At 41.9% G+C, this 25454-nt stretch overlaps 1 protein-coding gene across 6 annotated transcripts; it reads right to left on the reverse strand.

The window, feature by feature from the left end:
• Positions 1-11453: 11453 nt before the first annotated feature.
• cdca2 (cell division cycle associated 2) lies at positions 11454-24011 on the reverse strand. Of its 6 annotated transcripts, none has more exons than XM_026343941.1 (15): positions 23651-24011; positions 23046-23238; positions 22572-22708; positions 20013-20178; positions 19470-19624; positions 18943-19086; positions 17149-17269; positions 16318-16646; positions 15930-15981; positions 15765-15839; positions 15194-15306; positions 14969-15034; positions 14676-14747; positions 13315-13480; positions 11454-13199 (listed from the first exon to the last, which is right to left on the reverse strand). In XM_026343941.1, the coding sequence occupies exons 2-15, from the start codon at positions 23236-23238 to the stop codon at positions 12262-12264; spliced, it is 2727 nt and encodes a 908-aa protein (XP_026199726.1). In that variant the 5' UTR covers positions 23651-24011; the 3' UTR covers positions 11454-12261. The 6 variants fall into 6 exon arrangements, with proteins under 6 accessions (XP_026199726.1, XP_026199729.1, XP_026199728.1 ...); XM_026343944.1 differs by having other exon boundaries at positions 18943-19089; positions 23100-23238; positions 23651-24010; XM_026343943.1 differs by having other exon boundaries at positions 15936-15981; positions 18943-19089; positions 23651-24010.
• Between the last annotated feature and the right edge of the window lie 1443 nt (positions 24012-25454).

Consider the following 25454-nt stretch of genomic DNA (forward strand, 5'->3'; position numbering starts at 1 on the left):
ACACTGAACCGTCAGGCAGGGCCCAGGGACCGTCTGCATGGTGCGAGGCGAAGATCCAGGGGAAGAAAAATTCACTGCAAGGCGAGGGGGGCGGCGGCGGCGGCGTGCTGTTGCTATGAGAGGGGTGTGGATATTGCTTGAGCGCATGAAATGGAAGAAAGGGACAGATGGTGATGGTGGTGTTGCTGGAAAGGGGGGTAAAAAATAAAAAAAAAAAGAAAGGAGAGGTGTTCTCGCATTCTCTGTTGTGCTACAGCTCCATGAGATTCAAGGGAGCGTCTGCATTTTTTTTCCCAGCAGTTGTTTAAAAAAGAAAAAGGCAATGAGCGTGCCTTAACGTTAGAGGGTATTTAAAGATCAAAGTGAGACACCCTCCACACTGCAGTCTATTGTAGCAGCTGTGTGATTTTTAAAGCTGAAGATGGGAAATGAGCTACAGAGATCCAGTCCCCCCAGAGATGATCAGATGTTGTAGTGCCCATACTGTACAAGATAAAGCATGCTATTATGTGTCTATGCAGAGTCTACAACTGCATTGCTTTTCAGATTGTGTAACAGAGTAAGATTTCTGCACCATACAAAATGATTATGTAAACTGATGACAGCAGAGTCTAATGCCTTTTGCTTAAATTTTACGTTTGGAGAATGTGTTTTTTTTTGATTCCAGCTCTCTGTGCAACATAAATTACAGCATCTGGTGACAGATGGAAGCGGCATCGTTTAAAGGTATCACTCTTTGTGCATTTGAATCTCCATTTAAAAGTACTTTGCACTAAATATGCACAAATTATGAACCCCTCTAGCTCTAGAGCAGTAAAAGTAAGAGGCTGTTACTCGTGGCTCAGAACACACAGAGTTCTTTAGGGTGATGAATAAAGTATCATATTCCACTGCCCCTTATGAATCTGTCTTGTGGAGGTCTGAACAACTTAAGTACACTTATTCATAAGTAAAACAATCAGTAGGGGAAAACTGATTTTGCTGCTTCAATTTCACGATCACGGTGATACAGAGGCACTTGTGTTGGAAATCTGGCAGCGATCTTCCTTTTCTATTACAGGCTAATGCTGAAAGCTCCCTGGGTGGAAATTAAATTATCTGCAGCTTTGTGTAAAATGATGTGTACAGCAGTCCTCAGAGACGGATTATAGAGTGTATTATAGGGAGCAATTAGACCTGAGGTTTTCCCATGTTCCATGAGGTGCCTTGTGAGAGGGTGATCTGCTGTCAGCACAAATAAAAGTGGTCAGGTCACACTTTACTAACTGTTTATCTGGCGCTTCTTCAGGTACAGATAAATCACATTCCATGCCACTAGTTATAATTAATGGTACTGGTAATTACAGCAATAAAAGTTTTACACACCAATGGCTGTTAGTACACCTCCTGATGGCTCCCATATTACATTAGTGTTTACAGTATGCCAGCTAACAGGGGGCAGAACTCAGGAGAAGCCGGCACCACATCTATAGTTGCCAGACATAAATAAATAATGTTGTGTACCATGATCCTCAGCAGAGGCCATGTTCACTGATACACAACAAGAGAAACAAATTAACCAGGGTGGGGGTGTGGGTGAAGGCACAGGGAGTCATTTCACTGTAATTCTGATAAGATCATATTGATTTTCAGCCAGTTAAATGGAGGCAGAGGCCCAAATTGAAGAGTTACGTTTTCCAAATGAGTGCTGTCAACTTCCCCAGTAAGTGGAGGAAGGAGGGCACAGATGCAGAGGAGGGTAAATTCTAATCTTAATTTACACAAACCGTCCGTGCGGTTCACTCACCTTCATACGCTGTTACAAATGGCCGTGAGCCAAACATTTCCGCATTATACTGTAGCAAGTCCCATTAAAGTATTTTCAAGATTCTAATCTAATATTTAATTTGAGATTTAGACTCTTGTTTAAACCAAACAAAGCAGTTTCTCTTGTTTTCAGTCTTCCAGTCAGCTTCTGGCTTCAGCTCCACGCTGAATAGATGAATATATCAAGCTTCAACCCTATTCGTGAGAGTTTTTATCTATTTTATCATTAACAAATGTTATTTATAGCTTAGCATGAAATTATTAAGCACAAATATTACTCATGTGAGTCCAGCTTCTGAAATATAAGATTTTTTTTATTTGTCCTTTGGTCAGATAAAACAAGCATTTCTTTGCAGAAGTCACCTTATTTCAGGAATCAGGGAATTTCTTTCCTTTTTTGTTGACAGACTTAATATATAAAGAATTAACATATGGATTAGTATTCTAATAAAAACAATTAGTATTTGTGTTCATAAAGCACATTTCTTTGCTGATAAAAATGATAATATTTAACATATTTGCTTTAGACTTCGATGACCTTTTTACCACAGCTGGTCTCCAGCATATCGGTTTCTACTTTAGAATACTAGTAACTGAAAATGTGAACTATCAGCATTGGGTAATAAATTGTCTCCGACTGCAAATGGATGTTTTGGTATTAGCAACTTCTTTCATTGGTGGAGCAAAGGAGACGAGTAATCCTTGGCTTCCTTTCATCCGCTTAATCCCTCCTGTTTTTATTTCTGTTCAATGTGCATCCACCTGCTAGGGCCCCTGAGCCCCCAGCAAGCTGCACCAGTGTCCACCTGCCCCTTCTCTGACACATACACACACATAAACACACACATCCTGTCCACCTGATGCACAGCAGCACCTCCTACTCTCTACGCCTGCTGCCGGGCCGGCTGGTTCTCGCTCTGCTCCACTTCTTCCTGCCTCCGGTTTAAAAACTGGACTTCAGCCAAGCCAAATAAACCTATGGCATCCCTTTCAGTCTATAAAAACATTGCATGCTACCATTACGGTGCTTGTCTTGTTGTTGCTGTTGATTTTTGTTACCAGATTTTTTTAATTGTGAGTTGGCAAATCGCCACACAGCCTAAGAACAAGTTCTGTTCCTTTGGTGGTTACACGTCAGATCCCCTGTTGAGAAATGTACTTAGAGTACGATCTCATTGATTGCCTGTCTAGGTGCAGTAAATGAGGATGTTACCATATTGTGTCCACCTGATGGACCTTTTTCCAAGTAAACAAGGCCACTCTTGACATTTGACTAATATGAACACTGAATCCTTGGCAGCCTTCCCCTCCTCTGTATCCGCAGGAGTCAGCTGTGTATAGGGTGAACTGATGAGACCTGAGGACTCAGACATAAGAGAAAGTCTGGAAGTGACTCATTTGAAAGGAAACATGGGAAATGCATCCTCTGTGGCTGATGCTGTTTTACTTTGTCAACATTAAATAAGGAAATCTGAATGCTGAGTGCAGCTGTGAATAAGCAGCAGTCATTCTGAGCCAACACCCGTGCAGACCACATTTCTGAGTTCCTGTTTTCTTGGGTGATGACTGGAGTGCTACGATAAGATAGCCAGGCATAGTCTAGGACTGCTTCTTTTGTCCGTGTGAAACTAGCAAGCTTCCTGCTGTGGCTGGATGGTTGCCAAGTCCCCAAACCCCAACCTAACCACTCCCCCCAACCCAACTCCAACTCCAAATCCCTCCCATCCCGAAAAGAGCTGAAACATACAACGGAAATTTCCAGGGCCTGTCCACCCAAGACTGTGCCCCCACCCGTCCAGTAACCCCCTCCACAATCACCACCCAAACCCCTCCTCCCAACCTCCCTCCCTGTGGCCTCTGCTCCCTCCCCTGCCTTGAATCCAAAGGGACAGAGAGCAGCTGGAAGGTGAAGTGCAGCTTGTAGGCGCTGAGCTGAAAGTCAAGTCAGACACCTCCCGTGCTCCCTCCAACTCCTCCTGTGTAAAAATCTCCCTGAAAACACCACCACCTTCACTTGAACCCAGAAGTGCCTCAGAGTGCTGCAGAGTACACTTGTAGGTGTACTCTGGGTATAAGCAGCGGAGAGACACAGTGGGGGAAACGTGGAGAGCTACTCTGTTTGACAAATCAATTGTTCTGCTGCGGTTAAAAGTTGTGTACTTACACTTACTCAAGGCCTTTAATACAACTAGCCCTGACTTCAGCGCTATTAAGAGCAGCAGAGGAGGAGATAGTTAAGGTAATAGGTGAAGCAAGAAAAGCCCTGACACATCTATTTCTTAGTTTCTTACTTTTAGAGGTGAGAGTTATAAGGTAACTTTATTTAATTAGGTGGTTCCAATGAGAGAGAAAGCTGAGAGCAAGAACCTTTCATAGCCAGACAAGCATGCAACCCACAGACAAGAATCCATCACAATCTACGTAGATTAAGCTTCAGAGTAATCTGCAATTCATTTAAATTAAAAGGCCGCGTCAAAACGTTCATCTATCAGCATCACCTGAACTTTCTTCTCGGGTTACGTTTCATTTTTTCAATCAGTACAAATACCAACGTGTGTTACAAATACAGAGACGTGTGTGCTGACCAGCATCAGCAACTTCCTGTAGTTTTCATTGGTTGCCTGGCAACTGGTCCTGGTCAAGAACAGTCCAACAATAACTTCCCATGAAATGACAAATAGTTTCCAGACTTTAAAGAACATACAAGGTGTTTTTATTATTTTAACATCATCCTCAAAGACATAAGATCTTTGAGTGATCAGCCAGAAGTCAATAAGCACTATCAGGTAACAGGAAGGCATCAAGGGCAGACTGAGGTGAGTCAGAGTCCATGAAAATGCATTTTTTGCAGAAACATTTATGTAAACATACTTATTAGGAAGATTCATGTTCAGTTCTATATGCATATGTTGCATTCATATGAACTGCAATGCAGCATTAATAAAAATCAACTAAGAATAGGACGCTGTGACGTCCTCTGTCTGAAGGCAAGATGGGTTCGAATGATCAGCTACTGATTCACACAGAACAAAAACTGTAAACGGAGCAACACACCAAGCATAGCTATGTCCAAGTCTAAGAAAATCAGTCGACCAGTTCACCAGTTATTACACTATGTCTTGTTTGTCTGATCTGAATAAAAGAAATAACGTAAAACAACATGCAGACTCCAAGAAACAGTTCATGACATTAACTCCCGTTGTTTGTACGTGTTGGTGTTTTTATGTAGGTACTACTAGTTCCCAACAAGAAAGTGACAAAGTGAATATCCTGACGTGTCAAACTTTACCTTTAAGTAGAGTAAAGCTGAATCTGTATCATTTTAGGGCCTTTCTTCTGCTCCCGTCTCCGGTACACCCCCACTTCCTGATGTCCTGATCACATCTCTGCTTGATTATTCACCAGTGCTGCATATGGCAGCCTGGCAGCTACATTCTTCTGGTTATACTCCAAGGTACAATCGACACCGACAAACCAGGCAAGTCCAGACAGTGAAGAAGAAAGCACAAAGCGAATTACTTCAAATACTGTGCTTGATACGGTGAAAGTGGAAATAATGAATTAAGGAAAGAGAATAATTACAGGACAGAGGTGCCCATGTCTTTGCCTTGTACTTTCTATTTGTTGTGGAGATATCTTGCGTTCGCCCTGGTTAAATACCATTAAAGCCTTTTTGAAAGTGAAAAAGTTCATCTGTGACTAAACAGCTGCACCACAGAGGGTTTCATCGCTTTCACACAACAAACACCAATTATATCATGATGCCTTGTTTGGCTGTTTGGTATCCAGACCTCCCACATTACAGGCTCCTTCCCAAGTCCGAGCCTCTCCGAGCAGCCGCTCTGCAGTGTTTGCTGAGCAGGATGCACCACAGACGACAATGCAGTCTCCACACACACACACGCACACACGTACACACATTCCCAAGAGCCTGGCGTTGGGGGGGGGGGCTTAACCTCTGGAGCTCAGTAGGCTTTGTCTACTGCCCCACCACCACCACCACCACCACCTTTTTTACTTTTTCACTTACTCCCACAACGAGAGTTTCTCACACCAGAGCACGAAGAGCTCTTTAATCTGTTCCATCAGGTCAGGAGTGAGATTCATGTCAAAAGGGGGATGCTGCTTAATGAGCGAGTGAACGCAAATGACGTGCGAATCCTTGATCCCATCAGTGTGAGTGATATATATTAAAAGCCATTCAGTTTCCAGCCATTTATATTAATGACACCACTTTGTGATGACTGCAGGGTACTGGGAGCAAAAAAAAAAGTGCATTCCCATGAATGATGAGCCCTCTGTGGTCGTGGTAAATTGCATTACAGAGGCAGTAATGATCTGTGTTGTTCTTATGTAAACTGTGGTGAATCAGTTATTCATTCAATACGGTCTCTAATTGAATAATTCGATTCTTGTCTGTGTAAAGATATGCATGTTTGACTCCCCCCTGTGTTAGCAGGAGGCAACAGATGGAGCATGTTATGTAATCATATTGATATAAATTAAAATCACAGATCATCCTGAGAGGCGTGTAACAACGTGAAGTGGTTATATGTATCACGGTGAAGGTGATAAATACCTTCAGTCCTTTTGGATCACAGTATCTGGCTCAGGTGACAGTGACAGAAGGTTTGTTTTGTTTTTAATATAGAGAACGAACAGACACTGCTGCAGAGAGTGATGAATATATCATGTCCCATCCATCCAGGTTTTTCCCTCTCGTACGCTTTTCCTGCCTGGAAACAGGCATCTACAGGCTGCAGTGGATAAGATCACGTCAAGTCGGGTTTCATGCCACATCGTACAGTCTGCGCAAAACGTGTTAACCACCGTATTGTCTTATTGCTTCCACCCAGCAGCCAGCACAAGCCGCTGACTGCTGGGTGAAAGCACCAAAACTATTACGGGCATTCGCAGGCTCGCACTTACACACGCCGCAGTTACCACTCAGAGCTGGTGTGAAGGCTGGACTGTTGGCTTCGGAAAGAAATGATCCATCGAGAGCTGTGTCACCTCGTGTCAGCATGTTAATACACTCTTAAAGACACTGCTAACAGACGAATGTTTCTATGATGCTGTCAGGAAACAAACCATGCAACTGTCCACGTCGCCCAGCTACACTCTGCTGTTGACAGACACTTCAGACGACCCCTGAGGCTACGAGTCCTCCCCTGACCCACAGAATCACAGCGCAGCCTTTTACTGCGGCGGGGGCCTGGAAGTCATCACTGATACTGGCAACACGCAGGGAGCTCTGAGGTCATCAATAATGACTCCATTTACTTAACACCGACCCAAACACCTGCTCATTTATCATGGCTGACACATGTCAGACTGGTCCATTTCTCACAGAGAAGCCAGCCAACCACTGCAGATCGTGATCAGGTCACCTCCGCTCGGAGAGGGCTTAACAGAGCAGATTGATACACAGCAAAGACACACAGTTAAGTGCAAATAGTTACTCAGGGAGTTCTCATAGTCGAATCCCGGACGGTGCCAGGAAAGCGCCTGCATGGATGTTAGCGAGTCAAAATACTTTGATTATACTAAAGTTCAAGTAGCACAGACTCTGGGTGCAGTTGAGTGATGTGTGGCCGCTGATCATTTGAACATTTCTAGGATTCTGTCCCATGTAAACAGGTCCGTGTGTAAAAGTCTGTCTTCATAACAGCTGCGTGAACATTTTTCAGTTTCACCCTCTACCACATATGTGCCATTAAACTGAAGTCAAACCTTGACTCTGCAACAAAGTGAATGCAGATGCTCCTAAAAGAGGACGCGAGGCCTCGCTCGATGCTTCGAGCAGTGTGTACGTGTGTGCAGCAGTCCTCTCACGTGTTCTGCTTTTTGGGGGGACGATGAGGTGCTGCTGATTGTGTTCTCTGTGTTCTCTGACTTCCTGCAACAACATTTCCACACTGCTCAGAAGGTGATACTAAAAAGCAATGATGCAGGTACTTTGGGGGTTTTCCAGCTGTGCTGTTGATCGTGACTGATGAGGCACACGTGTTGTCACACCCCACAGCCTCAACCACCGGCAAGAGAACAACAGTTTAACAACCAGTGAACTTCTCCATTTTTGTCGACCACGGCACGAAAGACTTTCAGAAAGAAGAATGGAACATGTTTGTTGGGTTAAAGTCAGTGTTTAGAAGAGGACGAGCAGGAAATTCATGCACAACTATTGAGGCTCAGTGGAACCTTTACAATAATTTGTAATTTGAAGATGAGTTAAGATGATTCATATATGATCCTGAGGGGGACAGGATTGTACATACTTCATAGCAATAGTAATAGTAAGACTCCAAATCCCACGCGTCAACATGTTCAGGGATTTCCAAAGTCAGTAGGTTTCATCCTCTGGGGTCTCTTTATGTTTGTAGCTCTGTGGTGAAGATATTTTAGTCAGAAATGCAAACAACCTGAAACCCGGTGTGTGTCGAACATTCAGCACCTTCAACAGGCTCAGAGTTTATCACAGCTCCTTAAGTTCCAAAGTGAAAGTTTTGATATGATGCTACATGTATGACGATCCCTGGGTTCTGTAAGCAATATATTTTCCTTTAGCTACCAGCAGCGAGTTCATAGCCCCTTTTCCTGCGAAGCCCCTGGAGCCCTTTTGCAGAGCAAGTAGTACAGTATCAGCCTTCAGTGCCCTTCAGCGCTCTGAGCTCACAGAGTTGAACACAGGGTTGAAGACAGCTTCTCGTCTGGGATTTCTTCAGGAAACAGCGATACATCTTGTCTCGCAGTTGCCATGGCAGACTGCCTCCCTTCTCTGGAGGCACCACCCAGCACCAGCGGGTCTCAGATGGACATGATTTTTGTTATCGAGCATTTATAGCGTGGAGTCTGCAGTGGAGACGTTTGTTCTGAGGTTTATTATTTTACTCCCTCATACCTGCTTCTACTAAACACAGAGGGGGCTGAAAACATTTCCCAGCATGCAACAGGCAGAGCACAAGACCATGCTGTTTTCAAGAACAAAGCAGTGACTGACGAACATGAGACTTCGCAGTTAATACTGACTGATCAGCTCCTTTTTCATTATGGTGTGCATATGTCGGAAGACTTTAATGTTCATGCAGCCTCTACTTTACCTCACCGTTCACATTGGACCAGTCAGGAGTCCATCCTGTGTGGGCATGTCCTGACGTTTTGGAAATGTGTACAGGTATGTCACAGGGAAGCTTCACACTTACAGTGTATGTCCTGAGGACACAGCATCTCTCTCTCTGCATCTTTAAATGAATCATGCGATGATGACTACAATGCAAAAGAAGCATTCTCCTTCTTATGCTGAGATGACTGTGGTCACTATACCTGGTATCCTCCCTCTTTGACATGTGCTCTGTTGTTAGCCAGAATGCCAACAGCCAACAAAAATCCAATTTACTATAAATCCTGTTGCTTCCTGACACAAACAGGATGTTACTGGTTGTCTCCTTTTCCTCTTCTGGCATCTCTCTGCATGTGTTACACATAAAGCACAGACAGTGACTTAATAGGAGAGAAAGAATCTAAATCTCTGCAGCAGAACCAGAGGTCTCACCACTTCATCACAAACCAAAGCAGAAATATGTCTTTATTGTTCTATAAGCAACAACCAAACAGATGCATTTATCAACACATGTCTGGAGCTGCAACAGTTAGTTCATTAATCAGTTGGTCCAACTCCACACAGACTGCTTTCATAACGAAGCTCACTATTGTGTTTGGGAACTTATTCTTTAGGTATAAACTCCGTGACCATCTCTCTAAACAAAGCACTTCATATTTAATTGATCAATCACTAAACCAATCAACAGATTTATTAACAGTGAAAATATCTTGCAGCTCACGTGGTGTTAGCACGGTGAGAACGTGAACTTGACCACTGAATCCTACATGATAAAAGTCACATGCAGCACTTTCAGATAGATAAGTCCTTTGTTCAGCTTGTTGGAGGTCTGCGTGCTGTGTGCAGAGGCAGCTGTAGCTGTAACATGCAGACACATTGGGATGGAAAACCAAACTGAGAGTAGCTAGAGGGTCTCTTGTTGTTGTCCTGCCTTTGTTTTGTCCTCCTCCTGCTGTCTTTAGCACCATAGGAGAGCTGTGCAGGGCTTAGAGGACGCGCCTGCAAGCATCAATAATAGAGGGCTCACAGCAGCGAGCACAGAAAGGACCGAGGCAGCGGGACAACTTAATACTATTCAGCCACTAATTAACTAATTGAAAGATGAAAGTCTGTAAATCTGAAAGTACAAATAAGTGATTGTGCCTCGGTTTTGTCTGTACAGAAAGTGCTCATCTGTTTAAAATGAGCCGTAAAATCAAATGTACAGTGAGTGTGAAATCTTGCGGCCCGGGCCTGTATTTGTCAATGAGATCAATGCCCTCTGATTACGGAGAGCAACGAGAGCCCATAAAGACCGAGATTTACTGTTGTCTCTTTAACTCCTTTTATGTGTGGGGGAGTTGTAGGTGGCGAGTCAAGCCCATAAGGTCAATCACATGAAGCTGTAAAATGAGATGTAACCCACATTCATAAGGGCCCAGAGCAGAGGCAGACAGGGCCAAGAGGGAAAAGATAGAGAGCAGGGGAGCCTCAGTAGAAAGGAATGGACTCCATTTTTGTAAGTCCTCCTCTCCAGCTGTCAGCCCGCTCCCTGTCCCATGGGGGGTTGCCACGGTGACAGGAGGCCACATGTCTTGAGGGCGTCATTTTGGTCAAAGGACCCCATTGTTCTTGTGTTAAGCTGTCTTCACTATGCCCGTCTGCCAGGGACAGGGGATTCAGCCTCACACCCCTCATACTCACTCTCACACACACACCCCACACCCACTTGTGTAGAGGTGCTGCAGTTGGGCTGTTCACAATGAAACGGCCTAGTCACATAGATGCTCCAAAGTTTTTTAAATAAGAAAGATCCACAAGTTAAAACACAGACACGACACAGTGAAACCCTCAAACCTCAAGTGATGCAGCACTGAACAAAAAGCCCTTTGACACAAATGAATGTGCAGCTACTAAATGATTTCCTCCTGTGATGATAACATCAGATCCCAAGACTTCTTTCATCTTCACAGTTGATTAAGTTGACTGATGAGTAACTTGGCTACTGCAAGTCCTCATCGCCACCACCAGATGGCGCAGCAGCCCCACTATGCTGGCACTGAGGCTCATCACTGGCTGTACCATTCTTAGGAAGGAGTTCATCTGTCTTCCACTAGGAACACAGAAAGAGACCTTGGCACACGCTAGGAGCCAGAAACCTCTGGTGTCCTTCAGCCAAGTGACTCTGACTTGATGCAAAAGGAGGGAGTCAATTACCCCGTGATGGATAGATTACAGTCATGCATCATTCTGGAAGCCAATTTTCCAATGCGAACTGAATCTGAAACTCAATTTGTTACTGCTCCCTCCGTTCCTCTGTGACAGATGGATGGAGCCAGTAAAGAGGAACTGATTTGAATGTGACTGGTGGAATCCGAGGTTAGAGGTCAATTTACTTCCAGACATTTGGCTGTGTTCAAAATGGAGATCAGAATGGTAATTTATGTAGCGATTCATTCAGTTATGGCTAGAGGTCCTGGTTTATGTGAAAGGAAAGCTGCTTTAGTCCAACTAAAAATGACCACACAGCTGGAATGTGACATTTGTGGAGATAGTGGCTGCTTTAATATTTGGATTAATTCCCTCCAAATGAACACACTTTGGTCTAATAGGGCGTCTTTACAAGAGACCACAGTGTTTAATCTGAATTTTAACATCTGACCAAACTCAATCATTTTTTATTTGATGCAACATATAAAACAATTTCACTGCCCATCACTATTATTGACACAGTAATACAATCACCCATTAAAAGTACTGATAATGCAATAAAACATCCTTTTCTGGATCTTTTTATATGTCAACAGTGTGGATCACTGAAGAACACCAAACCAAGAACCACAAATCAGCAGAATTATTTGGGCTTATTCATCTGATTTATATGTGTAGAGCAAATTCCCTCCCTTCATTACTTATCCATTATTCTTCGTCTGCTCCAGCCTAGACTGACAGATGGTGAATGCAGCACAGCCATCTTCATCTATCAGGAGTCGATATTGACTGGAACATGCTCGATCCAGTGACTTTGGAGAGTGAGAGTGAAGATGCCCTGCGATTACCAGCGGAGTGGTTGGATATTGATTAGAAGGTGGTCGGCAGAGATGATTGGACTCTCGCTGCATTGACTGTCTTGGCTACCAGAGGGAATTTGCCTTCAAATTACTGGTCAGTCCTAATAATTCCCATGGAACAAAATATGTTTTAGCAAAGTTAAAACAAAGAGGTTGTTCTTGCTATTAAATTTTTGGAAAAATAAAAACATTAGGTAAGTGTGACAGTGTGACGGTTGTAGTAATTGTCCCATTTAATCTTAGTTCATTTCATTAAATTGGGTCCAAAGTGGTCACTTGAAAGTCTCAGGAAGTTTCATCTTGTGTGTCCTCAGGGAATGAAGGTTGGACAGGTAGAGCAGCAGTGAGCCGCCTGCCTCGGGTTCTCCTGCGGGGTTCTTCACTGGACTCAGGGGAGGTCCGAGGCATCCATGCGAGACCTGCACTGTTGTTGCTGTGAGCTGCGCTGCCCTGGTTTCTCAGGCTGCGGCGAACTGAGCGCTGACCTCTAGTGGTGACAGGTTTGAACACATCCTCAAAATTAAAGTCAGCCTGCCAGGGGGCCAAGTGTAAATTGGCTACTCCCTCAGCTTCCTGGCTGTCAGAGCTTGACCTGCTTCCATGCTGGCTACATGCTTGGTCTCCCTGTGCCATCTCCTCCACTCTACAGTTCAGCTGGTGATCCTTTACTTTGTCTCGCAGCTCCTGTTCGACAGAACTGTTCACAGAACTCCTCCTGCCTTGCTTAGTTTTTCTTGGTGCTGGCCCTGCTGGCTGATTCAAAGTGTGGCAGAGCTCTTCATCTGAAGATAAGCAGGCACTTAGGCTGGCCTGGTATTGGGATGTCCTGTCTGAGTCTGTGCTGGGTGTATCTGCAGAGGTCGGGCCATTAGATTCAATGACAGCTCCTCCCTGTTCAGAGACAGGGTGTTCCACTGGCATTGCATTTGATTCCTCAACATTTGTAGTGGTTTCCTCTGTCTCTTCTCCAGTCGGGTGCTGAGGCTCCTCACTGAGCAGATCACAGTCAACAACACTGACCTTCCTTTTCTTAAGTCCTCTCCCTCTGACCCTCGGCCCTGACAGCCTGCTGTCCTTCCCTGTGGTGCTTTTTTTACTAGCGTGTGGAGATGTAACATAATCTTCTGAAGGATTGTCCAAGGCATTTGTTACTGTGTGGCCACCTACTGCTGCTTGAGTGTCTTTAGCCATCTCAGGATTCAAGCAGGTCTCCTGGTCTGAGTCTGAAAATGTAGACAAATGGTTGTATGTAATGGAAAAATGTACAGCACACACCAAAGAAACAAAACCAATAATTAACAAGTGTGTTTAAAAATCGAATACACCTGCATGCTTTACCTGCACAGACAGCAGAGGGAGTGTGCTGTGCTGCTGGAGACTGGCTAATGAAGGACAGCCTTTCAGTGATGGGACTCAGGGCGGGATTCTTGGAGGCATATTCCCGAGAGCCGTACAGGGAACGGTCCACACCCTTGTTCCACTGACGTGTTGCTGTGGAGGTCAACTGTGAAAAATATAGATATCACGAGCAGGCCCCGACCCAGAATTCAGCTACGATATGATGCTGTAATTTATTCTTTTTCTGTGCATCTAATCAACACTATGATTATAGACTGTAATTATATATGTGTAAATGATTCTACTAATGCTATCATCCTCACCAAGTACATAAACATGTTATTTTTGTTGGACGACTGTGTAAGCACTGTGTCACAGACTGGGGACTACAGAATAAATGGTGATTACTTATTAAATATATACAGGAGACAAACATCACTGTAACAATACACTGACAAAAATACAAAATACTGTTTTTTACTTCCTGTGGGAGATATGCTGATTTTAATATTACATATACTGCTGGGCAATTTTCAATTCTTGGTTTGTTCTCTGATAATTAAGTTCTGGCCTGAATGCCACCTTGTACTTTACAGTGGATCGCAAGGTATTTACACACCGCTTTAATTAAATTTCATCAGTTCTGCCCACAGTCAAAAGTTATTTGGTTAACCTGATGGATAGGAACCCATTTAGACTGATACACAGCACTAACTGGGAGCCTAAATGTATAAAAGAAAAAACTGAAAAGCCAGACACGGCATGCTTGGTAAATTGACTGTAATGTGAGCCACAGTGGGGTTAGCTGCAGCTATCCAGACTGCAGACTGCCTTATAACTGGTTTGATGAGTTACCTGCCGTACTGTTGTACAGTATAAACTACCATCCAGAACAATGTGTGTATTTATCAAGAGACACAGCTCTTGACTCTCATTAGATCTTGTTTGTGTCATCCCGTTTATTCATTAATTAATTTTGTATTTATCTGTAAGTCTGTCACATCACGCTGGGACCTTCAAGTAATGGGGAAAGGAAGTTGGAAAGAATTTCGATATAACATAATTTTGAATATAATTTTTTTTAAACAATTGTTTATGACAGCAGCGCAGGTTCTCCACTCATGCATTACCTTGATGAATTAAGGGCTTTATGATAGAAATCATAATGACTGATTCCTGTGGTGGGGATGACTAACCTGGTGAAGTGTGCCTATATAGGAGGGAAAACCTTGGCTTATAAAGAGCTGTAGTCAAATTGTGCAACTCTCAGCTCCGCGACTGTCCCCCAGAAAGACATGTTTGAAGATACCTCGTTGAAGTGGTGTAAAGAGAAATCAAACGAGCACACTCAGCCAACTCACCTTCATCTTCCCAGAGGCCAACTTGGCAGCAGAGCGTGTCGACCTCTTTACAGGTTCGTTCTCTTCTGGCTGCTGGAGGAGCAGAGAATTGGCATGAGGATACGTTATACAGAGTGTGTCTATGCCACACTCTCAAATATAAAGAGGGTATCCTCATATGTGATTAAGTTTAGATCCAGAGGAATTAAACAGTAGATTAAATAGGAGCATATTATGACCCCTAAATTATTTTAAAAAGACTGTCTAATCTCGTACATGAAGACTTAAAGTAGCACTCTGCATTAATAGCCGACCTTTCTCTTTCGAGTGCTGGAGCGAGCTGGGCCCACACTGGTAGATTCACACTCTGGTCCTGGCAGCTATTGTGTAGACAATCGAAAATTCCCAATATGAGATTCAATACACATGACAGTATGGCAATATTACAGTTACTGTATAAATGCAGCACCCAAAGTAACCTATCCAGATAAGCAGGTATAAAAAGAAAAATAACAACTAAAGCTGTAGTGGTTGCAGACCTTTTTTCTTTGGTTTCGAGATCTGATTGGAGCTGCTGCAGTTTGCGCCTCCTTATCTGGGAAGGATGCAGGCTCATCCATCTGGGAGGTTGTGCTGGGTTTTGCCTCAGACTCTGAGGACAAAGCTACAGTATTACAACTGGTGTGACAACTGACTTTAGCTTTAGGTAATATTGAACAATGTAGTTTTTTTTATTTTTTTTATTTGCCATGCCAAACATGCTAACCACCTGAAAAAACAAACAAAAAAACCCACGATTCACAGTAGTTTCAGATGGCATAGAAACAGTGTACATCTTCAGACAGTGACTTAGCATGTTTCACATTTTGACCTCCCTGATATTTACTTGTTTCTACACTGAAAGGCTGGCAAAGATTTCTTAGGCTGGCTTCAAAATGAGAAACCTGGTCTGTTTAAGCTACTGACAACCAACTTATATTTCATTTCTGAAGAGTCTTACAGCTTGACAGTTCTGGATTTGTCAGGAAAGAGGAGGTGGGGGAGAGGAGATGAAGACATAATGGTAAGTGACAATGAAAGGAAAAATGGAGAAGTATGATGGCAGTTTACCTGTCACCATCTGACAAATAGACTCCTCATGAAAAGCGGTGTTTAAATTCAACGGCTGGGCTTCCCATGTATCTTCTGAGAATGTAAAAAAACACAGAGTTTAACAAGATTCTACTAGAGACAATAAACTGTAACTCTCAGGGTCGATAAACAGTAATACTCCACCTGTACCACTCATCACTGCAGAGTCAATCTCCTCAATTGAAGGGAAAACAATCTAGAAGATCACAAAATAAAGTAAAACAATGTTGACTATAAAATCTATAAACTATACCAGATATAAGACAATACATATTCTGGTTCATGAAGTGCAGAATTATCAACAGCATACTTCAGGCATATCATCCTCAATCATACACGTGCAAGTATATCTGGAGAAAAAACTGAAAAAACCGAAACCATATTTACCTTAGACACATTTAAGGACATCTATGATTCATAACAAAAATCAAATTTTCCCCAGTTTTATGTGGAAATCCTAAAGGTTTGTTGCTTTTGATAAGAACCTGATTATGAAGATGGTCTAACTGTAAATGGGGATCATCTTGTCTACCTTTCCGTGCTCCTCCTCCTCCTCATTGTTCTTTCTCACAGACGTCGTTCTGCTGTTTCGAGGCTTTGCAAATACTGGGGAGGCACCAAACACAGTGGGGCTGCTGAGGTCTGGCAGAGCTTGTGGTGTCTGCGATTCAATTCTCTGTGGAGTCTTCAGCACTGAACGCAACCCTGCACCTGGTGTTGGGGCTCGGGCTGGTGTGCCCCCTTTCTGTAATGGGGTGCTCGGGGGCAGGTTCTTATCAAAGAGCTCAGGAGAGAGGGGACCACCAAAGCGCACCCTCTTCTTCTTCTTAACAGTGGACGTACCAGTGCAGTCATTCTCTGCTGCAGACAGTAAAATGCACAAAATATTGTGTAGACTTTATTGCAGGATATAAAACTAGTCATTTATTAACTCTTACAAAGTTATAATAGTTCTCGGTGTGCCAAGCTTGTAGCATCATATTCAAAAAGACTTGGGGCTGTAATTGGTGCCAATTTATTGTGCAAAGGCTGTGAAATCTTATGTACATGCAAAATTTAATTTTTTTACTCAATTTGCAAAAATTTCAAAAATATTTTTTCACTTTGACATTATGGGGTATTTTTTGTAAATAAGTGAGGAAAATAATTAATTTAATCCCTTTTTGAATAAGGCTGTAACAAAACAAAATGGGGAAAAAGTGCTGTGAAAACTCCCCCTGTAGTTAAAACACAAATTTCCTGTATCCAACATTAATCCACTGCAACACACAAATTCACTGTGCACAGAGCCTCAAAGACAGGGCTAAGACAAGATTAAAGGCCAGTGACTTCATCATGGCCATAGAGAGCAGGGTGCTTTTACCTCTGAGCTCCATCTCCAGCAGAGACGGGAGAGATGACATGTGGAAAGGGGAGGCGGGCTGGGTTGATGAAGGGTCATCAGGTGGTGTTCGGCCAGGGCTTTTGACTTCAAAGGCACTGTCCTGTTGAGAGAGAATACATGAGATTCCCATTTGTGTTAGATTGTAGTTCAAAAAAGATTGATAGAACATGTTCATAAGAGCAAGTGCAACTGAAATACTGACAGTCTAAAAGGATAATGTCAAATGGCAATGGTTAAATGTTTCATTTAAACTTGTTCATTTGTCTTGCAATATTTAAATCCAACCTTAAGCACGCCAAAATAGAAATGCACCAATTGCAATTTTCTTGACCGATTCCAAAATCTTTTCTTTCCAGGAACTATAATTGACAACCGATAAAAAATGTTTTTATCATTTCTTTCATGAAAAATGTAATTGTAATTAAAAAAACAAAACAAAAACAATATCTTCTGAAGTGCTCCAGGTTACTGGACAAGGCTTTGCCTTCCTCGACAAACCTCCAAGCAAAAACAAACAGGCAATATAAACAAAAGAATAGCGGTGGCAAATGTTTATGTTTATGTTTTGTGGTTGTTCGTAGGTGGTGTATTATGAGCTTAAAAACTTATAGTAGGTGATGTTTTCCAACTTGGACACAGCCAGGTCAGCTGTTTCCCCGTTTCAAATAAACATATTTCCAAAATTCTCAAACTTCAAAACCTGACCTGCTGACAAAAAGAGCTGGAGAGTGCCGTTTTCTCAGTTGATGTCACTTTATCAGAGCCCCATTTCACTGAGAGGGAGTGTACCAGCTTTAACCTGTTAAACCCGAGCGCCTCTGTCGAGGGCAGCTGTGCTTCCGGCAACAAAGACCATTTAAAGCCTCAGCTTTCATACAATATGCTGTTTGTATATGTAGCTTGCGCTTGACTTGCACAATTGCTAGCGCCCATTTTGTGAGCATGTCGCATTAGCATGTTTTTGTCACTTAACGTTAATTTACGTGCTTGGTGTTGGAATTGTGTTTTTTTGGGGGGGTAGAAATTGTTCTTTTGGGTATGTAACATGTCTAGGTTGCTGCATGTTTACTAGGCTTTTAAATTGTATTTATTGCCAGAAGCACAGCTGCCCCCACAGGTTAAACTCAGTGTTCACAGTTTTTTGTGTAGACCAGTTGTTACAGAACAACGGTCAATGCTGAAGAATGAACTGCTTTTCTTAAAGCTGCTTCACAGTAAAATCCTACCAGTGGAAAACCTTTTGCAAAATATAAAGCAGCAAGAGCTCTTAACACAACAAATAAATGGGACTTTATCGGTAATTGCTTGCATGACCACACATTTTGAGTATTTCAGGGTAACACTACAGTAATTAAAGGAGGAGACGGTCACAGTTTAGCTCTGCGCTGCTCTCATGCAGGGAACAATACTGTAGGTCGGCCTTGTTATCTACTGTGAGGTTCCAGTTAAGACGTAAATTTGCTTGGCACGACGTTGAGACAGAATGACATGTTTTATTCAAAAAATTGTGTGCTTGGTTAGTTAACAGTACAAATGTGACTTTACACCACTTCTAGTTGGCAGTCTGTAAACAATGAATTTTCACTCAATGTTACATTACACAACAGCTCTTTACTGTGGTTAGATGCATTTTTTTAATGCAGTAAATTAATTGTGTCTCACAAATGGCTTTACAGCAGAAGGCCTTGTATGTTATAGCAGTTTCACTAAAAGTCTAAATCAATTTCTCTGGGATTCATCCCTTGTGTGTTGCAGTGTGGATTAATATCTAACCTGTTGGTTTTTAGTAGGGGAATCACTCTGGAGCTGAAAGTCTGCATGTAGGGACCGGGAGATAAGCACAGCCTGGGCCTCCTCTACAGTCTCACTGGATTGTTTTGGTCCTTTTGTGACAATGTGCTTCACTGGTTCTTCATCCTTCTGTGAACATGGTTAAGAAAACTATATTGTTTTCATAATGCTGCAGCAAAAATGCTTCTATTGTGGGTCTAGAAAACACAAATTTACAAAACTGCAGTTTGAGTGTACTGTATGCTACAGAAGACTTGACATTGCACTAAAAGCTGTAAGTTTGAAAGCCAAACACGAAACTGAAGTCATAATAAATAAATAAACCTAAAAATACTCAGGACATAAAATCTAGCTTTGTGAGTTTGAGAGCACTTGTAGTCAAAAGGTCTAGTGTAGTACTGAGCTAAAAATAATCACTGGATTCAATGAAAGCCAAGTACAGAGAGGTAAAACCCTTTAGTTAAATTATTTACAACAGTCAAGTAAGTACATGGTCAGAGTGAGTGTACCTCCAGCTCCTTCAAACTGAAGTGGAGGATAGGAGCGCTGGCCTCTCTAATCTCCACCTCACAGCCTTCTAGGGGGGCCAAGCACCTCCTCTTGGTGGGTGTTGGTGTCATCATTGGTGGGCTGTTCTCCTTCCCTCTATCAAGGCTGTTACCATCTGACAAGGGGGGAAAAAAATCCAACTATCACTAAGAACCTTTGCATAAACATACAACATTTAGGGTTTACCTAAATAAAAAAAAGTAATTTATCAAAGAAATAAACAAAAAAGTACAACTTGATAAACAGTGTTTAGAAATACTTGATTAGAAGAACAGAGGTAAAGCTGCACTTGGACAACAAAGACCTCAGACACTGGCCCATTTCAGAAGCTGACCAAGCTCAGATGAAATGACTATTGTCAGATGTTGTCAGAGTCAGACTTAAATTGTGCATTAATCCACAGCTTTTGAACTGCACCCCCAGACATCATAAAGAAATCCTATTGGCACATATCCTTGTTGAGAAACAAAACTATTAATCCTGTGGCAATGAGGCAGCCTCACCAGACAGATAATCTCTTGTCTTGATACATCCTCCACTGTCGCTGTCCTGGCTTGGCATCGGATCACAGACCTCACTCTCCTCCACATCCATCAAGCTCTGGAATGAGGCCATCTTCTGCCTCAGTGTGGAGGCGACCCGGGGAAGGAAGGGGCTACATCTGATATGCTGAGGGTTAAGACAGCAGAAATAGACACATCTGCTCATTGATGCAACATGACAGGTCATAGACTTCTGAAATTACAAAAGTGGTATTACTGAGGCACAGAGTATCAATCACCTCCTCCTTACACACACACAGTATAGCACGGTCTGCTGAACTCTAGATCATCTAACAGTCACATTAAGTCACATGCCTGAGTTTATTCTGTCATTAAAAGAAAAAGTCAATGTTAAATGAATAGTTTCCTTAAGTGAAATTTAAGCTCCCACCTGTTGACCTTGGTTTTCACCGTGGAAAAAAGTACTAAAAGTCCACAGAACCTTCTTAAACCACTTCTGCAGCATAATGCACTTCTCTGCTTTAGTTGCTCATGGTGTTCTCTTTGACAGCTTATGGTCAAATACACAGCTGTCACTTTAATCCTTATCACAAGCAATATTTTAGTGACGCCTCCTATCCTTCATTGGTCAGAAAAAGCTGTGAATGATTTTAAAGTTTCAGCCTTAATTTTGTCTGCAGCTCAATTCAGAATTAAGAATACAACAAAGACAAAACCTAAAATGATCAGAAAACATTTAAAAATTAGACTAAGTGGCTGTCTAATATTATTAGACTAATATTAGCTCTATGGCCTGTGAGTTTATGTTAGAAATGTTTAGTAATGTTAGAAAAAGCAGTAATGTAATGTAGTCAATTGTTTAACATGAGAGAAGAAAGAGATACAAAGGATTAAAGACACACGTGGTCAAGGCTTGTTTGGAAAATGATATATTTGATTCATCCTGTGCCTTCCCTCTCTGTTAATTACAGGGAGAGTCTAGTTTTCTTTTCATGGGGTAATAAAAAATTGTTTAATTGTGTGAACTATAACATGGCCTGTTTGCATAATGATTATATAGATAAAAATGTAACTGGCACAGGCTGGTTAGAACTTGGAAGCCGATTAAAAGGGGCAATCATAGCATGTCATGTTAGCCTGTTTTTAATAATTATGCAATTTAACATGAGTTTATGTACTAGTCCAACTTTGTATTTGTGCTACTATAAGTGAGTGTCTGTTGTTTTCCAGTGACTTACATTCGTTTTCAGTAGATGTAAGAGTAAAGGACTGTGTGTAGATTAAAGAATCTCTTTTTAATGATATAACTTGCCGTGTATAACATGGCGTAATAGATAGACACATTCATTCACATGTGTTGGGGACCTTCGGGCTTGGCAATCCTCTGCACATAATACTGCTTTAACAGCGTTTGCCAGAAGTCATTCTGTCATTTAATAGCACTATCACAGAGGGAGCCGCATTACTTTCCGTTCTGCTCTTCTATTTCTTCACTGTATTAAACTAAAGTTGATGCACACTGTCAATATTAACACTTCCTAGCTGTTTAACAGACTCTTGGTTCATACTGTATCCAGACACAGTGAAACAGAAGGAATTTTGCGTTAAATGTATTAGACAAGTGAGACACAACAGCCTGTTTGCCCTCAGGTTAAGATATGAAAATCATCACAACGTGTTTACATAATTACTTTGTTCATTATTAATTTCCAACATGCACTGCAGACAGAGAGGAAGTCACTGAATGGAATTCGTGGAATTTAAAAATCTCAATATTTAACTGTATGTCTAAGCATAAACAATTTATCTGAATTCTTTGCAAGGTTCACAGGGCCAAACTCAAAGTAGCCACAGGAATTAAATTGAAAGCAAGCACACTACAGGAATTATATTTAGCTGTGGATAGAGATCCGTAGATAATACTGAAGCTTGTTTCACACCAGTGAAGCATAATGTTGTGAGACATTGCGTCAGGTCTTGTGTCAAATGAAGAATACCATGTGACTAATGACATCCATATTCACACAAAACGAGCTACACTACACTGTGTTTGATTAGTGTATGAAAGCCGTCATGTTCCAGCCAAGTGCCAATATAGCGATGGTTAAATAGACAGTGCTAAACACAGAATGAAAAAAATGCATTCAGGACAGTACTAAGTATATGCACCTACTCACGCATAATTGTGGGAATAATGACAATTGTTAATATCCACTGAAGGGTGTTGCTATATCCAAACCACCTTCACAATAATATAATAATAATAATTATATTATCATAATAATGATAATATTAATATTATAATATTAAAAACTCTTGGGCGGCACCCCCTGGCATTTTGTGCACTAGAAGAATGCTTATGTCACCTATGCCACAAGGCAGTGACAGCACTTGTGTGTGTTTGTGTCTGACAAAGTATGTAAAGTCTCTTTGAGACATGTTTTAATACTGACCACAGAGACCAAACCAAAAGCCATTCTAATCTAAATATTGTCTCACACTGTAATATGATGGGACAGGGAAGATTTGCTCTAATGTTTTTATTAAGAAGTATCTCACCTCCGATGTCTGGTGAGTTGGTAGAGTCTTCATCCTCTGTTGTGCCATGAAGCGAATGAGGGAGTTTGTCTCTGGGGAACCCCGGACACCAACACTGGACCTCCGTCTTGCTTTTATTTGCGCTAAACGAGATGTACCTTGAGCAACACAGTAAAACTCTGTAAGTGACATAATGGGAAATATAAACAGCCACCTGACTCCTTTGGCCTGTGATTTATATACATGGTGGACATGAGTCCTGAAAGTACATTTCCTACTGTAAGCATGTGTTTTAATTGCTCACAAGTCTCTTATGTAAGATTTAAATGTTAATATTAGAAAATACAACAAACCCCACAGCCTTTAATATCATTTCTCACGGTCTGTACCAGTGGTGGCTGAGCACAACACAACTAATATAGAACACTTTTGTCTGTTAAAGGCTATGTAAAACGAACATCAGCTGAGAATAAAAAAAAAGACTAATCGTCTCACTTTTGTGGCTTGATGATGATGGGATAAAACTTTGGACTGAAATGCCAAACTGACTAGGTGTAATCTTGGAGAAATTCAGGGGAGCTGAGGTGTCATCAAACACAGGAGTGGCTTCCTTTTCTGAAGGTGACGTTTCCTCCTTCAGTTCTTCCTCCGTACCAGCAGTCTTCGTCTCTGTGGTAACTTTAGCCATCTGCACAGACAGTTCATGAGCAGCTGAACTACGTGTGTCAATGTGTTCCTCAAAACCTTAGCCTGATGCTAATAAGTTAGCCTAATACCCGTTAATGTTTAACATAGCTAGTTAACTCATCGAAGCTAACTACAAACGTCCTGCATGAGCTTTATTATAGATGCGTTTATAACGTTTTGAATGAATGGGTGATCACCTAACAACCACAACACATTAAGTTACTGCCAGTGATATTACCATCACAGAAAGCTAGCACACATAATAAACATACAATTTAGTGTTTATCTCTAGTTTTTCATGAGCTCTTCGTAGAGGACGTTAGACGTTAGCAGTAGCAACACAGTAACGTTAACTTTAACGTTATGTTAACCACGCTAGCTAGCTAGCGGTAAACAGCAAGAAAAACACTCACCTTGTAAATTTAAGGCGGATAATAGGAGTGTCTGCTGCCGAAAACTCTATATAAAAACACATATGCAGACTATACTGTGATAAAAAAAGGCTAATATAATCTCAACATATGTTCCTAGAAAATAAAAACGATAGAAAAGGAGCAGAGAGGGATTCAAATCACCCCGCACAACAGCGTTAGGGCGCCATGGGGATCCCTCCGCGGAAAAAGTCAGCTCCACTCATAAACAGCAAACACTAATACCACCTTTAAAAACATGCGTTGTATTATCTGCTTGTATTAAAAGTGTCAAATGCGATTATACAATACGTGCGTTGTTACAGAAGTCGACAGTAAGAGAGAAACATTATCTTTCGGTGGACCTAACTTCCGTATTTCGAGAAGGCGGTCGGGACTCGTTTAATATGAAATGGCCAATAGTAAAGTCACAAAACATACCACGTGACTTCCTCTGTCAGAGCAGGAGACAGATGCTGGATTGATGAAGTTAATCAACATCATTAAACATTAAATGAACCAGATTGTTAGACTAGAGAGACAGGTTTATGAAGAAAGGGACTTCACAAGTACAATTAAAAAAATAATAATAGAAAAACATCAGAAAATGATAAAAATCAGTTCCCCGTTCATTTTACTGATAGTGAACAAACTCTGCAGTCCACACAGATGTTGTGTTTGTGAAGCAAGCGAAATCAATCATTTTGATGTTTTGGGGTAAACTATAACACCTTTTTTTAGGGATCCAGCTGGACTGGAACTTCTTCCTTTTAACTGTAGGGCCCCATCTGTTGTTGACTCTCTTGAAGCCAAACAGCTGGAGCTTGACTGCATCCCCCCTCTCAGTCTGTTGGTTCACAGCTGACCCGATGCTCCGAGTGAAAACTCCCCAAATCCGTCATCCAGACAGGTAGCAATCAGGATTGTCTTGTAAGAGGTTACATTGTGTGACATGCTGTATTGTACTTTCTTTTTAACCACATAACAGAGATGTGGGCTTGGAGCTACACGGCGGGGAAACGTGTTACTTTGTGTGCTTTACTTTTAGGCTTTTAATGGTGGAGTTGTGCTGCATTTAAAGGTTAACTTTGATGTTCAGCTGGTTCGATGCCCAACAACCACCAGCGTACAACACAATGGATGCAAGCAATTAAAATGTGTTTAACCATAACTACGTTTTCATGTGGTTAACACGGATTTGAAATTGCATTCAGCATAGTCTGTGTGATTGAAAATCAATATGCACAAACAGGTGTGTGAACTGTGGTCTACTTCCAAAAGGCTCAGTAACCTCCCCCCCACCCTCCACTCCCACACACACAATCTCAAACACACACAGAGAGCTTCCTTTTGTGAGGTTTTCAGAGTCTGTGGCGCAGCTGAGTACACTGAGATCTGAAGTAACTGTGAGCCTCTATCCACAGCTGGGACTGCCGACCACATGAAGCATGCGGCTTCTTCTGTTGACACCAGGCAAGGCTGTGCAAGTCGATGGAAGCTTGACTTTTGTTTTTGTTGTTGTGCAGCACAGGCTGGAGAAATGAAAGGTTCTTGACATTCACAGGTGAAATAATACTGTGCCCTCCTGTCCAAAATTAGATGTTTGAACAAACTGAAATCCTTTTTTGAGAAGCAATAATAATCAACACATGGTGAAACCCATATTTACAGTATATGGGCCAATGATTTATTTCTATTACGAATATTTGGGCTTACAATTTATATTAATTACGACTTATGTTAAGAATGGATGAAGCCATTCGGTGACTCTCTGTGTCCTTTATTGATGCATCTAGTAATATGATTC

Source organism: Anabas testudineus, chromosome 9 (assembly GCF_900324465.2).
Source record: "Anabas testudineus chromosome 9, fAnaTes1.2, whole genome shotgun sequence".
Classification (NCBI taxonomy): Eukaryota; Metazoa; Chordata; class Actinopteri; order Anabantiformes; family Anabantidae; genus Anabas; species Anabas testudineus.